Source organism: Leuresthes tenuis, unplaced genomic scaffold (assembly GCF_036924035.1).
Source record: "Leuresthes tenuis unplaced genomic scaffold, fLeuTen1.0.hap1 SCAF_23, whole genome shotgun sequence".
Classification (NCBI taxonomy): Eukaryota; Metazoa; Chordata; class Actinopteri; order Atheriniformes; family Atherinopsidae; genus Leuresthes; species Leuresthes tenuis.
In genome coordinates, this window is record NW_027325377.1 from 16,327,836 (window position 1) to 16,344,048 (window position 16,213).

General features: G+C 38.3%; 1 protein-coding gene across 2 annotated transcripts in view; it reads right to left on the reverse strand.

Moving 5' to 3' along the window:
- Positions 1-4,409: 4,409 nt before the first annotated feature.
- Positions 4,410-16,213, reverse strand: part of lin7a (lin-7 homolog A (C. elegans)) — a 32,871-nt gene continuing 21,067 nt past the window's right edge. Inside the window, exons 3-6 of one of the 2 annotated variants that reach the window (XM_072377533.1) lie at positions 14,944-15,015; positions 8,741-8,950; positions 8,161-8,372; positions 4,410-6,336 (exon numbers count right to left, since the gene is read on the reverse strand). In XM_072377533.1, the coding sequence (XP_072233634.1) occupies positions 6,312-6,336; positions 8,161-8,372; positions 8,741-8,950; positions 14,944-15,015 (519 nt within the window). In that variant the 3' untranslated portion in view covers positions 4,410-6,311. Of the gene's footprint in view, positions 6,337-8,156; positions 8,373-8,740; positions 8,951-14,943; positions 15,016-16,213 lie in introns of both variants that reach the window. The other variant, XM_072377534.1, reaches the window with a different exon arrangement.

Sequence of the window (16,213 nt, forward strand, 5' to 3'; positions counted from 1 at the left end):
AGAATGTCATCTTTGAATATTGTGTATACATTAATATCAGCTGATAGAGCATGACAATATACTAATACTAATATCAGTATATGATTGAATTGAGGCTACTTTGACCAATTTATTTGTTACATTTATTATTGTGCTTTATACTTACGAATATGTTTGGAACGTAATGGCTGTTCTAGGTGTTAAATAAATGTGTTGAGAGCCAAAATTCCTTTTGCATACTACTTGAACTACAGTTTTTTTTTTTTTGTAGAATAAATGAGAATGAGTAATTCATGATAAAATTGATTATCAAACACACATAAAGAAAATTGACAAATCTTAAAGTCTGATAAAGGTGGCACTAAAGGGGAATACCTCAACTGACTTATCTGGCTTCTATTTGACAATCATACAATGCAGATTTCTTTCCGTATGGACTGTACAGTAATCTAAGAACTTTGTGCTCTGCTCCAGCACAGATACTTGGAGTGCAACACTGCCCAAAGGCAAACACAAGCAGCTTAACAGCGTTCTGTCTCTGAAACATTCCAGCAGGGGCTTGTATTTCACTAACCTCCATGACTGCATGTAAGCTCAGCTCTAGACATGCCTTTGAGTTAATATGTAAACTATGAATTAGCAAAGAATAACAATTATTTTCCATCTCTGTCATTTCTATTCATTTTAATATGACCTAATACATCGACTCTTCTTTATTATAAGTGTTAAAGAATGTCTAAAAGTAGCTACTGTAGTACTCTGTGACACCACAAGAGAGAGGTGTTTCTTGTGCATCCCACTTTAACATGAGAAACCGTATATTAGCTCCTGTGGTTGGATTCAATGTGTAAATATTGAAGGGCAGAGCTATACCTGGAGTCTCTGAATGATGTGGTTGATCCTGTGTCTGCCCGAGGTACAGGTTTTTACACACTTTCCCTTGTTTGTGGGGAACACTGATCTTGTAATGACTGTTTAACTGGAGCCTTTGGAGAGTTTAATCTACCCTTAGGCAATATCTTGTTATGCTGCTGTTTGAGCAAGGAACTGCAGCGACAGAAACGGAGAGATGAGAACAGATAGGTACAGGTATGCACAAACATGCACAAACACTGCGTTTCAAGTATCTAAACTCTAAAACCTATGTTTCGTTAATGTTAGAATATTGTTGATATTATGGCTCTTTTCTTAATCATGACATAAAATGTGAACTCTCAGGATATAGAATCATAACTCAGTCCTATTTTTATGGGCAGTTTTTTTTTTATTGACAGTGAAATGATGTAAATTCCTGGACTGATCAGCTCAACTGACAAAACAAAGGAACCTAAATAAAAAGTCAACACAAACTTAAGAGTAAACGTCTAGTTGGCCTTCTTTTTTTTAAATAATTTTTATCCTTAGAGGAAGTTCTTCTTTTACTTTGTTTTTGCATTTTCAGTCTCACAGCGGAATTCATCTTGGAGGAATTATTTTGATGCTGAGGTTTTGATGTCTGTTTGATTATCTCTTGGCTTTTTCATTTAGCAAACAAAGAATTGCTCTTGCAAAATGTGTCCCTGCTGGCAAGCCTAATGAAAGCTTTTGCTTATTCATATATCTACTAGATTGCAATATTTTTGATCATGAAGAAAATCCTTCTTTCCTCTATATCCTCTGGGTTCCACAGCTACATAACAAACAAAGCTTTCAATAAATTAATCCCATGCAAAGTATGACTGAATGTGTTGACACAGCTTGCTCAGTGCTGTCGCACGGTGTGAGGAATTGAAATAGAGATCACAAGTTAAAGTTTAAATAAAACATCCCGCTGAGAGTGTTTATAAGGTGGTATCAACTTTGCCTAAATCCCAAAGAATCACAGTTGAGCCTTTTGTTGTAGTTTCTATGCAGTCTCGAGAAGATTCTACATTCAGACTCTCTTTGTAACACCCATAGAAAATGGTGAGAAACTTGTCACCTGCACTAATACCACTTGAACTTTGGGTTTTGTCACTTTAGGCTTTGGTTATTTGCTGTAATAAACAAAGTTTAATCACACAACTTTTGGCAGCTATTAGATCACTGAAATGATGAAATTTGCACTGAAAAACAGTAATTCGGTCTCATGTCCTCATTCATTTTCGCAAGAGAATTAACATTCTACAATTAAAAAGTATACATACTGAGCAGTTCACATTTATATTAGAATAATTTAAACTTTGTGCAAACAGGTGTGCATATGTATGTATTTTGATAACAATTGGCAGAGGTGTAGCATTTGAGCAGTCTCCAATTTCAAAATCAATATTTGTTGATTCATTCAATCAATAATTCCAGAATCTGCTCCTCTGGTAGAGCCTGACTATCCTTCTTTTTTTTTTTTTTGTTCCTGCACAATGACCTTATACATTCCTTCCTCAGTTCTGCTCTCAAAACAGCTGCAAAAACTCTCAGACTCAAGAAAGCTGGAACAGGCTCCGACAATCCGTGTAATTTTTGACCATTTCAGATTTACCATTTCAAGTCTAAGATCCTTGAAAGAACAATTACAGCTCAAGATCAAGACTACTTAACAGATAACAATTCTAAACAGTTATAGTCTGGTTTCTGTCCGTTCCACGGTATTGACACAGCTGGTCTAAGTCATGAGCCCTTTTCACCCAGTGGTCATGCTATTTTGGGGCAACAAAGATGTTAGTGTTGTTTGTGTTAAGCTGCATATTAGCGTGTACCTTCACATAATAGCAAGCAAGCACACATATCTCGATTCAGCTCTTTGAGTTCCTCTGAAATCGTGAATTCTGACAACCTATTCTGTCTCCCTTACAAACAGAATGGCGATCCCTCTTGCAATATCTAGAACTTTTTGGTCGAAATACGTCTCTTGGTACTCCTCTTTACTTGGTTTAGATCCATTTGTCTCATTTGGATTCAGAAGTCAAAATCTCCTAGTTCCAAGTAAGATCAATCATCAGGAGAGCTCCACGGCGTCAGATTTCTGGCTCAGAAAGGTGGAGGAACCTCATCAGCCCTGACTTAAAAATCAAATATGGCTAACACAGTAACAGTCATACTTATCTATTTCATTAGATTAATCATGACCGCTGGGATAGGCTCCAGATTCTCAAATAATCTTAATCTTCAACCTCTTGACCATATTTTCATAGGAAACTGACAATTCAATTTCACTGGATGTCACCCAGCTCTACCTGACTGCCAAGGGTAACTCCACTCTGCCAACTCTCCAGGAGGACTCATTGTTCTTTGTGCCTTTGTAATCAACTGAATTCATAATTTCCTTTATACATTCATCTACTACCAGAGGCAGCAAGAAAAAAACCCAAAACAACTTTGTCTTACACAATGCTTGGCAAAAGTCTTGAGCCACCCCTCACTTCTTTACATAAGAAAATGACAAATAGATGCAGCCATTTATTGAAATATGTGGAAAAGTAAATGGAAGTTTGCATCAAAAGACAAGACAGCTTTTACAATTACAAAATGAGCTAGCAAGTCAACATTCTTTACGACCGCCTTCATTCTTTAATACAGCCTTATCCCTCTTAGACAAGCTTTCTCATAATTTCTTTAAGAAGTCCGAAGGAATAGTTCTACAGGCTTCTTGAAGGACATTCCATAGCTCTTCCTTGGGTGTTGGCTGGTTTTTGTTCCGTTCTCAGTCAAGATGATCCAACACTGCTTCAATAACTTTGAGGTCTCCATAAGTTGCCACTGATTTTCAGTCCTGTTCTTGTATGATTTATCATACCTCAGCCTTTTACTTTGTTTCTCTTCCCTAGGCATTGTTTCATAGCAGCCACCTGTCTTTGGAGACCATTTCATCTTAAGCTTCAGTGAACAGCAGATAAATCAACTGAGGGTCCAGACGCATCTCTCAGGTTCTGTATCAGGTCTTCACTGAATTTTTTTTATTTTATTGCGGGAGCAAGTACTATATATTCCGTGCACCGCATACTGCCGGTGTCTGCATCATAACTGAAGAGACCTTAGTCAGCGTGTGCTCTGGTAAAGTGAATAACAGAGGATGTTCGTGACATGGAGGCCCTGTTTTTAGCCACAAACACACAAGTTTGTTCATCCCTTGAGTTAGATTTGTTTTTTTAATGCTCGAATAATTCATAGGTCAGTGTTAAGGGGCTTAACAGAACAAAAACAAACTTCTTTCACGGTGCAGTGTACATTACAGGCTGAATCCACCACTCCATATTGCTCCAGGTCCGCCTGAAGCTCTTCAGATGTGTTGTGTGCTGCCTATTCTAAAATTCACACCAACCTTAACAGGCTTCTTTCATTGGTTTCTCTCTCAGTGTTGTAGCAGATATTTTGTTGTCGTTTGGGCTTCCAATAATTCTGACCAGCACTGATCAATGTCAAATGACACCACGGAAATGCAGCATGGGATATAAACGGATGACTCGACAAAGCAATCACTGTACACAAGCACGTAGATTTATTTATACAAATATAATATGTATAACAATTGCATATGAACAGTTTGTTGTCTTTTTTTAATCATCTTTACGGTAAGTACAGGACTATTAGCCTAAAAAATGTAAGTCAATTAAGAAAGAGAACCTGTGAGTTAAAGATACAAAAAGGGTCTTTTTAAGATGTTTGTTTTGGAGGGATGTTTAAATTTCACGTAAAACCCAAGTATTATGGTCACTTAACCCAAAAGCTTTGATATTAAGTATTCCTCAATGCTGACAGGTTATATGGAGAATGGTCTTATTGTATGTAGCAGCGTGGCACACATTTTGAATATAGAAGATTTTTGCTTGACAGGTGCAATTATATGTAAGGTTATAGATGAATATAAACAAATCTTTTACATTCACTGAATACACAAATCATTATAAAGAAATTATCAGCAATATTTCAACGAAAATGGGACTTCATGGTATCTTGAAATTTTACCAGATGCAACCTGGTATTGCGGGAGTGATCTTTTTCAAAGTTTCAGATTCAACAGACAATAGAAAAGCCAAACTGGTAAAGCCTGCATGGTCGAGGAAACTAAGAGAAGAGCACTACCACGAGAAAATGGGAGAGATAAAAGTAAAAATAAATATTTACATGAAAGGGAGAACCGGAACAAAGTAGTGCTCAGCACCAATGGTGGAAACAAGAGTAAACGCAGATATGATGGGCGGATTATTACTTTAACTCTGGAGTTCAGGTACTTGATTGAGAAAACAGATTTATCTTACGGATAGAGAGGAAAAAAAAGGTCAAACACTCCATTCAGTCTCAAAACTTCTCACAACGACTGTTGAAACATTGGAACAAATCCATATGAACTATGTGCTAAAACTCAGTTGTTACACAATAAATAGATATCAAATAATAATCTGCATGTCTTAGAAAGAATACATCATATTCTGAAGGAATGATAAAACTTTATGTTAAATCTTTAGTTGGCTATAAAATAAACATAATTCTAGCATATCTTTTATTTAATATTCAGAAAACGAAAACTGATGACATTCTGTTTATCTGTCGGAAACAGGACAGTTAGCAAATCTGATGATTGAAATAATGCCTTTGTATCATATATTTCCTAAATAAATTTAAGTCTGGATTACTGAATAAACTCTTGTAACAAATATTGCACTTTAATTGAACATACTGCCTGTAAATCAATAATCTCTTCAAGTGGCACAGAGGACTTGGACTCGGAAGCTGCCTTGCAGTGCATGAGACCTGCTTTGCTTTACAGTGATTTATTTTTGCACATTAACTCCGTATATGTACTGTATGTATTTGATCACGAATTTGGTGGCAAAACGTAAAAACCGAGGAAGGTGTGTTATTGCTAAACCTACCAAATACAAAAACTTGTTTTTTTTTGCTACAATATAGAAGGTAAAAAAGAGTATCCAAATGGGACAAGAAATCAATGGTCATTCATACAGAGTCACAAGCACCAGTTGAAGAATCAATAGAAACAACACCGTACAAATGATAACTATGGCAAAATGGCAAAGGGTACACGACGTAACAGATGTAAGCAATCGAAAAGGATAACTGTAAAAGCAAAGAAACAACAAACACAAGAAGGGTAGCTTCAGTAAGAGTCAGAACTTATAAAAGGGAATACAAAGTTAAACCAGACGACTTTCAGTGTCCCATCGTACTTGTTTTTTAAAGCACCAGTTTCAGGGAAAAAAACGCTCTCTTTGTATTTGCTCAGAAATCTGTGGTACACTGGAAGGGAGAAAGAGTATGCAAAAGAGTCTTCTACTTGTTGGTTTCTCTGTGATGAAGAGATTCCTTTGGGATCTTCAATCCAAACAGGTGATCTTTGAGAGCCACCTTTCATCCCTTCTTCACTTCTTCTTCTTTTGGAACAACCTGTAGAACACAGGGGACAAAAACAACAGAAAAACAAGCTGAGAGCAATGGCTTCATGCTTGCTCACAGAGCTAATCTTAACCCCACAACCCAGTGGCTTATGTTACTCTCGAGCCTGCTCGTGTGTGTCACTTGGTCGGCATTCACTTGGCAGCCAAAGCTAATCTTTGGGGTTGGCATGCCAGCATTGATAAAACAAGATCCCTGCTCAGCTCCCTTTCTGTAGCTCCTCTGAAACACAATGTTACAAGCTCCCAAATACCTTCCCAAGCTGCGCTGTGCCAAGCGCAAGGCTACAGATAGGGTTAGGGGATTTAGTATCAAAAGCGCAACGCTTACCAAGAGCAGAGAGATCTCGGACACATGCCCAATATGTCAGGGAAACATACTGGGCATGCATGTGCAGAATTACGCATTACATGATACATCATTTTTTTGTTGCCATTTTTAAAATGGGAGTTTGCTTTATTCTGAGTTCAAAGCTAATTTCAAAATTTGTACTCCATCAAGCTGATTCAAGCAAAAACACAATAGTGGAGGCTGCAACTACTTATCCACGTACCTGCAGAGCTGGTACAGCTTGAATAATTTACAATCTCTTATAACAGAATCACATAGGAGGTGGTGCTGTTTTCACAAAGAATACCACAGAGGTTTCAGGCTTTGTACTGGTATGTGTTGCATATGTTTGCTACCGGCACACCAGCCAGTAAAATAGCTTAGGAGGCAAAACAGAGCACGAGGACTAAAACTCAAAGGGAAGAGCTGAACTTGCTTTCTCTTTGCTTTTTTTCCTCCTCAGTTCTTTTGATGTTTGTTTATAAAATCTGCAACTTTACACTTTCAGCAGCTATGGGGAAAGCTTCTTTACACACGTAATGAAAAAGTTTAATAATCAGTAAATACCATGATACGAGTTTTGTGACTTGATAAATAAAAAGACATGTGCAATGGAAGAAAATTTTGAAAATGATTTAAACAGAAATCTGTGGGAGAATCTGGTAACACCAGGGACAGCAGTTCTTTAACACTAGTTGTCTATCTCCCCAGAAAGACAGCCATTTGCTTATCTTGGACGCAAATCCAGTCAGTGAAGTTCAGATTCAGCTGTACAGTATTGTGTCAACAAGGGTTACTTAATAAATTAATCTAATGTGACATCACTCATTGGGTTCACTGCATGTTGATTTAAAATTTGGCAGCCATGATGTTGGTATTTTTGGAGCCAGAAGAAGCCATAGCTATTATTACTTCTGTTCGCCTTCCACGTTTGGTATTTTTGCATTGCATGGCACCATTCATCACAGCTTCCCTCCTCTCACTTCCGGAACTTCATTTTGCACTGGGGGATACTGCAACTAGGTTTATCTAATCGGCTGACCCTCTGGACAGGACAAAAATATTTCCATTTCTTTGTGGGAGTAATGGACCAGCTCAGAGCACAGGACATGTGGGACATTTTTTGGACTTGTGGTGTGTTCCATTATCTCTGTATTTGGGTCTCACCCAAGCTGACCACATTCTAGTCAAAAAACTAGCGGGGCTTCCTCATTACCCAGGTTAGCTAATGATGACAATACCAATTAATAGTAATGGTAACAATTTGGTGGTTTTCATTTTCACAAATAAAGTTTGAAAGATAGTATGTCTGCAACATCTTTATAAGACTCTAAACAAATTGTCATTTTAATAAGTCAAAGTAGGTTGATGCTTGGAACTTTGACAGAGTTGAGGTGTACCATGCAATAGAAAGATACCATTTGCGTTCCTGGCATCCACCTCCCCCCACCCCTCACCCTTAAAGTAATGAAGCGCCTCACCTACGACATGTGGTTCTGCTGAGAGGACAGGCTCTGTTGCTGCTGTTGCTGCATCAGGAGCTGCTGCTGCTGACGCCGCCGGGCTGTACGGAGCTTCTCGAAGCGAGCCTCCATCTCTTCCAGCACCTTGGGGGTGTAGCGAACCACCAGCTTCACACTGTCCTTGGCTGCCTTCAGCAGCTCCACTGCTTTCTCGTGATGTTCTCCTTCTACGCTCTGCAGTATCACCAGACACAGAGAAGGGATGGATTTTCAAAGGGAGTTGATTTGAACATATCCCTAAAAATAGCAATCTCTAAAAGGAAAAAAAACAACATTTCCTCCATTTTTTATACCCTGTGATGAAAGTCTCTCCAGTGGGTTAAGAAGTTTCAGTTTTTTACTCAAGATGTGTGCAACATTTTGACCTCAATAGCTAACTCTTGACTCAGATTTCAAACTAGGGATCAAACACTCTGTGAGAAACTGCTAAAAATACCTCAGCAGAGACTAGAATAGAATCTTTAGAATCAGAGAAGCTTATCTATAATCTATTCATCCTCTCATCCAATGCTGCATCAAAATATAAGCTTGGTTAGACCTACCACTCCGTTGACAGACAAGAGCTGATCCCCTCGCTTTAGGCCGCCATGCCTTTCAGCCACGCCTCCAGGAATTATACGGGAGATGTATATAGGTGAGTTCTGTTCCTTGCCACCCATCACATTGAAGCCAAGCCCCTCCTCTGTCTTAGGTAGCTCCACCACTCGAGGGTGAGAATGACCTTCACTGGCTGCAAAGGCTGCAACTGTGGCCTTAAGGAATATGATAAAAAAGTAAGATGGTGTTTGGTAATGACATTTCAGCTGGTAACTAAGGTAGACATACAGAGAAACACACACATCCAATGACTTGGTATAGTTTTTATCATTAAATAGATCAAATTTGATATTTTAGGTAAAACAGCATTTTCTTTAAAGAGTTGCAGTCTGCACAAGCTTGTAGTCAGAATGAATGCATAATAACTAAATTCAGAGGCATTACAAAGTGACTGCTAAGCAGAGTGTGTACCATCTCATTACAGCAAAGATGGCCATAACAAAGCGACAGGATTTAGTCAGGGAAGGGGGATTAAGACCCCACGTGAGAAGTTCCAAGCACATGGATTAACACATCTGAGCACATGATGGAGGAGCAGCCAGACAGCTTTTTCCACTCAGTATCTCCACCAGCTGTGGGGTTTCTTTGAACCACAAGCCTTATACACTCAGAACAAAGCATCCAGGAGCTTGCTAGCCTTGCTAAGGAAAGCTAAAGGCAGACAGACAGTGAAACAGTCACTGTAGCACTGCCATAGGTGCCTTGCATATGAGAGATAGATTTTTTAAAAAGTATGAGGGGTGTTTGAAGCTTTTGCAGATGTGTATCAAAATTCCCAGCCACAGTTTGACACCCAGAGATTTTTGATGCACACTCCAAGCAGCATCTCCATCTATGCTCTCTTGCCAACATTCATATGAATCTTCAAATCCATGTCAAACTGTTTCTTTTATCTGTCCAATTTCCTTTTTTTTTCTTTTAAAATTCAGTTATTGTAATGCGACAACTTTCTGTCCTTCGCCCTCTACTCCTCTGCTACTCCTCTTGCACCCCCCTGTCCCACTGCAAAGCTAAAAGGCAGCTCCTCCACATGCATACCATTTTCTCCCAGGACTCACTACACATTGACCTTCAAAACTTTATCTCGATTTCTGCGAACAAAAACATAATCTGGCAGATGGTCGGTGCCTCTCAGACACAGGAGTGGTTCTAAATAAAAGGATTGCTGCTGAATACTTGGTAGACTTGCTGTATGCAAAGTCACTTTATCATCAGCTTTCTTTTTCTTTCCTTTTTTTGTCTGGTCTGAAAAGGCCTTATAGACAAGGAACTGATTCAATCTATCGGGCAATGAAAGAGAATCGAGTCATTCATGCAAAATACAAACTTCTACTGATGGAAAATTTGTTATCTCACTAAAACACTGAACTCAAACACTACATACATTTTGCACACGTCATCTTTTGCAAATAGTCTTCAGTAGTACGGTATGCATCTGATCTTATTTTTCTTTGCTCAGCTTGGTTGAGAGTGATTGCCACTGTAACCTTAGCACATATCTTAGTAGGACGTGTTCCAAGATGACAACTCAAAGCTAAGTTAGTGTAGTGTAACTGTGTGCTTAAAACTTAATACAGATGTTGTACCAGTAACTCTGTTTGTAAAAAAAATTAAAAGTTTTAAACCTAAAACCATATTGGCTGCTTCTTAGGACTTTTTCCACGTTGAAAACTGTCATTTCTTTGAGGAGTGAAATGAACTTCACTCTATCATTGATAAAATGTATTTTTCAGCTCATATAATACCCACGTTTTTACAATGCTGTGCAATTTGTTTTAAACAAATTGTTCCTTTTGAAAGAAAAACTCCAAATCCAATTCAGAGATAATTTCAATGCCATTTGTTTGTCTGTCAAGATAATGCTAAAACCGCCAAGCTGAACTGAATTGATTTTGGTGGAAAGATGGAAAGTGGGCAATAGTAGAAGTCATTAAATCTAATCACACTTTCAGATAGCCAGCCCTGTAATTTCGTGAAGTCTTTAAGATACGTACAAGGTGTCCTTTAGGGTGCGGGAGGATGTGTGCAGATCGATGTACTTTACAGATTTTAACAGGGCCTGGCTGTCTTTACTGCAATTATGCTAATCTAACCTAACACATGGATGTAAGAGTGATGTCAGCTTTCTTCCCTAAAAAGTGAAAAAGTTTTTAAAAAAGAGTTTGTGCTGAAGTGTTGAATTGAATTTTACAGAATGTACAGGCAGTGCTCTACTCAACACGAATGTCCATTTTAGATTTAAACCATAGCAACAAATGAGCTGATGAGCAGGTCTCATCATTTGAAGGCTCATTTAGTCTGACTTTGCTCATACACACAAACACACTCCTTTTGTTTCTGTCATCCTCTTGTAGTCATATCCTCCACCCACGTATCATGATGTAAGAGAGGTACATTCAGCTGGACACTGAACTAATGAGGGACAGAATACAAGTACTCTCATCTCCCCTTGTTCTTAAATTTCATCATCCTATTCCTCCCTTTCATGAGATATCTGGCAATCCTTCCATATTTGTTGTCCTTCATATAAGCAGATGAAAGTGTTGATGAAAGATTCTGTTTAAATCAAGCAGCTCAAATCTAATTCTTGCATACAGCAACTTGCACACTTTCTATTCACATTACTGCTTAAAAATTATTTACTTTGTCATTCACCGTGTGGAAAGTGTGTATTTTTAAAGTGTTAATGGCTGTTAATCTGATGATTCCGGAGGAAAAATACTGAATTAAAAACTAATTTACTAATCTAATGAAAGACAACAAGTACCAGACGATTGCTGAAACAATGATGGAGAACTGGTTTTATCACAGTGTTTACGTCACTAAACATTTACCTCATTCACAACTGTAGTTGAGTTTTTTTTTTTCTATGAAATTCTATTTTAGTGACAGTATTGGTGTTGATTACCACTCTGTTTGAGTCAAGTCATTTTCCCCAGCCCCACAGCAAACAGCAAACTTAAAATATTCCAACCTAAAGTATTCTGTCAGTACATATTGCTTAAACAAATAAAATAGTTTGAGATGTGACAGCCAAAAGAAATATGCACATCTAGTCCAAACTGTTCTAATATGCAGTTGTATGTGCCAACATTGGCTGATGTTATGCTTTGATGTATGATGACACTGTTTTCTTGTAGAGTCTCAACGTCCAAGCCAATGATGGCTGAAAGTTTAATTTTCCTAAAAGCTGCAATATGACCATCTTGGCACGAATTTAATGCAATTACATGCTAAAATTCAACAGATAAAGCTGTAAATCGAACAATTACAGCATTAACAACCTTCACACATCTAAATCACTTGTAAAAGAGTTGTCACTTTTAAACATTCTTAAGATTAAGCTCCGTAATGGTCCCCAGATAGCAGACATTTGGGCCTAATCTGGGCTACTTGAGGCAGTTTTTGCCTCAGTTACAACACTGGTAAGTGTTATATGGGCCGCATGGGGCCAAGATATCATAAACTGGCTTTGAAATGGATTACAGAAGAAAAAAAATAACTCAAGTTTGGACTGTATCTGGTGGCTGTGTTCAGGGATTCAGTTTGAATCCCCTTTTCTCACCAATTTTGCTCACAAATTACAAATCTAGAGTGTTCTACTCTCTGGGTCCCCATCAGCTAAAGTCTAAGGCAATAGCCAGTGTTTTGGGCATTACAGTGTGACTAATGGATTTCCAGGAAAATGCATCCTGTATATGCTCTAGTCATTGTTTGATTGCAGATAAATCTAAAACGCTGATAAAGTCATCAACGGACAATAATTCTGAGACTGCATCCAGGATCCTTGTAGCTTCTGCCTGACAATGAGAACAGATATTTTAGGTTCTGAGTTTATGTGTTTATGGTTATCTAACATTTTGAAGCAGATTGATTTACTGTACGTGGAAGAGCACCTTCCTCGTGCATTTGCTGCGCGTCCCTTTGCAGTAAGTGCTCCTCCTCCCCTTCTGCTTCCTAACTGATCGTTAACCTAAACATCTGCCTCCCATTTACTCATCAATTCAGCCGTGTTTCAACCCTGATTTTTTTTTAATCTCTTTCTCGCCAGATTTTCTAGTCACCCATTGTGGTCACCAAAGCCCTTTGGCCTCCTTGCATGACCTTTATCATCTCTCATGTATTTTGACTTTTAGATTACAGCATCCATTCAGCCTTGTCTCACCAGCCACCAGCCTCCCTGCTTCATATTCACCCAGCAAACACTCACTCCCCAGGGCGCCTCACCTTTCAGCCAAAACACAAGCTTTTTTCTCCACCCTTCACCTTCACATGCCTCTGTTTTCATCTTATTCTCTGTATTGATCACAACAACAGTGGTACTTAATGGTGCTTTTAAGCAAAAAGTTTCCTTGTTCCGAAGTTATCTTTTCTTTGTAGAAATGTTATGTTGTTGCATTATATAAAAACCTGTAATCTCCAGCAATATGTTAGAGGCTTTAGGAAGAGCCCTCTCTTTTCCCTCCCTCTCTATGAAATGAACAAAGTATTATTTTCACAACTGTGTGCAAATTTTTTGTTTTTCCACTTTGTCTCTCTTTGTGTTGACCTCAAAGAATTAGGACCTCTAGTGGCAAAAATGCAGATTGCAACTGACAGAATGTCCCTCTCTGAATGTGGCGTTTGGTTGGTTTATTTGAAGCCTGTGTCGAAACGTGCAACATGGTGGATGTGGAGATTTCCTGCAAGATAGGTTTCTGCATCTGTAATTCATGGGTTCAAATCCCACTTGAAATAGCTTTCTGTGGACTCATTATCGAGCAATTTTTTTAAGTGGAGTTGTGTGAAGTACTTTTGAGCAGTTGGCATCTTTCCTGCAGTAAACAGCTGTCAGAACGCTTTCATTTTGGAGAAGCAAGAAAAGGAGCTGATTAATGAGCCGAGTTAGCAGCTCCTCATAACGAGGACAGGAGAAGAGCGCATTATCCCACTCCAAGCAACTCACTAGCAAGCACTATATATCTATTTTTTCACTGCTTCACTTTTTTATATTGTATATTTATACACTACCTGTGCGACAAGGGTGTTCTTCGATTGAAAAATAATAATGTACAGGCTGATGCCAATCTGAACTGAAAAAACCCACAAGTAGAGTTTGCTCGAACAGCTCAAACTACTCTTATCCTGTTCCTGTTTTGAACAGCTGCTAATTTGTCTCATATGTAAGTTCCCTGCCCTGCACCTTCAAAATGAAAGCAGTGGTTATGTTAACACCAGCAATATCCTGATATTAATGGCTAAGACCAAACTCTTAATAAGAAACTGCCATATAAAAATGATTTTCTAACTACCTCAAAGCAAGAAAGCTCATTTTGGGGGAAAACAAATCAAATTAAGCTTTGTGGACCATATCATATTGTATTAGAGTTTTCATCTTGCAACACACACTTTACAGCACATGCCGAAGGCGCCACAGGTCCATTAAATATGAGCAACATTGGGCTTGTTTTCATAGATCAGGTTGGTTGCCTGCCCCCCCCCAAAAAAAATCTGGCAATACAGGATCTGACAGAGTTTAGCGCAGAATGTGATGGCTGCCTTAAAAAGAAGACATACCTTTGGGACGATGGAGAAAACCTGCAATGCTCCGGGTTTTGATGAATATGGATATAAATATTGTGCCACACATTGGAATGGCTTAGGGGGATGCAATGTGGGCTTGAGTCATTAATTGGACTGTGCTCTGTAACACTATAATGGGAATACAAATAGAATATTCTGCCTACAACTCATGTACACATCTTAAAAGGAATATTGCCTGATACTGATATTGTTAAATTATTAATGGAGTTTGAATCATGCTGTTCATGAACATATGTGCACTTCAAGGTCACTTTTTACATTTGTTTTTGTATCGTCGCTTTCTCAAAGACAAATAGTGAAATACAGTTAAAATGATGCTTTATCATATGATATCAACAATCTGCTTTTGTTATCAGCAGGGTTTCTTCTGATTGATTAAACTCGTATTCTTAATGAGGACCAGTAACAAAGAGACTACCCAGGTAATTTAATTCTACTTTGGCCAGAGGAAAAGATTAGAACATTATCACTTTGTAAAGTGATTTACAGTTAATTCATCACTCATCAGGTAGCGTTTTCAGATTTTTATTCCAAATAATGAATGTCAATCCAACACAGTTCCTACCTTAGCTGTGGCTCTTGCCTGGTATTCTGGGCAGCCATTCACTGTTATTGTTTCATGCATGTACTGGTACACCTGAAAGAAATGAAGAAAGACAGGTGCTGTAATTATGCACGATTGAAATATGAGTTCACTCCCCGGCTCATTTCCATAGTCAAATAATGGCGTTCATTCACAGCTGGCTGCACAGACTCATACTTCATTATACCAGGCTGACTGATGGGGAATATAGTACAATATGTCTGCCACTAGTAATATCTTAAAGCAATCCTCTAAATGCTACGCACTTATTCTTACCTTGAACATGCAAATATAAAAGGGTATGTCAAATTAAATGACACCTTGTAACATAAAATTCATTGTTGACTTTCTGCAAATACACTGATGGCAAATCAGATAAGTGAGAAAGAGAATTTTGTGTCCAGAAAACTATACTGTTAAAGAAATTTTAAAGCCTTCAAGGTTATATACATTGAAATGTCAGTCCTAGCATACTTTAGCTGTTCTGTATTTATGCAGCATCTTGTTATGACTATGTATATCAACTACAAAAAAAGCCACACTAGAGACTAGTACTACTTGGACTGACTTGGTGCTATAAGACATGAGCTTGTGAGTTTCCAGGTGGGTAAAAAAATGAAAGGATTTCGACCTGCTGCAGCACATACAATCAGTGTAGATGGCTGACCTTTGCGATCAAAATGTGGCTTTTAAGGGCATTGTACAACTGAACTTTAAAGAGCTGACAGAATAATAGAGAGGCAGAGTGTTGAAAGATGATCCTTTCTCGTTAAAACCCTGTAAAACAAGATGGCAATTTTCAATGTGTCCACCAAATTAGAGCGCTGCAGCGTTTAAGAACAGTCAGACATGCCAGATACACACATCCAACTGATATATGGTAGTGGATTTAGTGAGATATCCCCAGTAATGCTGTTATCGGATCATGAAAAGTACAAGAAGGATGGATATATAAGTTTAAAATGATTGATGGGCTGAAGATAGTCACAGATGAAATGCTTTTTGCTGAGCTGCTGCGACTGACTTGATGAAACATAAATCACAGGAAAGATGTAATAACTCCAGTTGGCAAATTCTTCAGCTACAAGCACAGCTAGCTGTTTCAATCTTCCATTCATGGCAGTTGCAGTGCACTGTGTAATCAAGTTTTAATGAGGCTAATGAAACTGAACATTTCTCAACAAAAAAGAAAAGAAAAAAAGAGATTTGGGCCACAGAAATGAACTTTAATCATCTGTTTCGGCTCACAAGC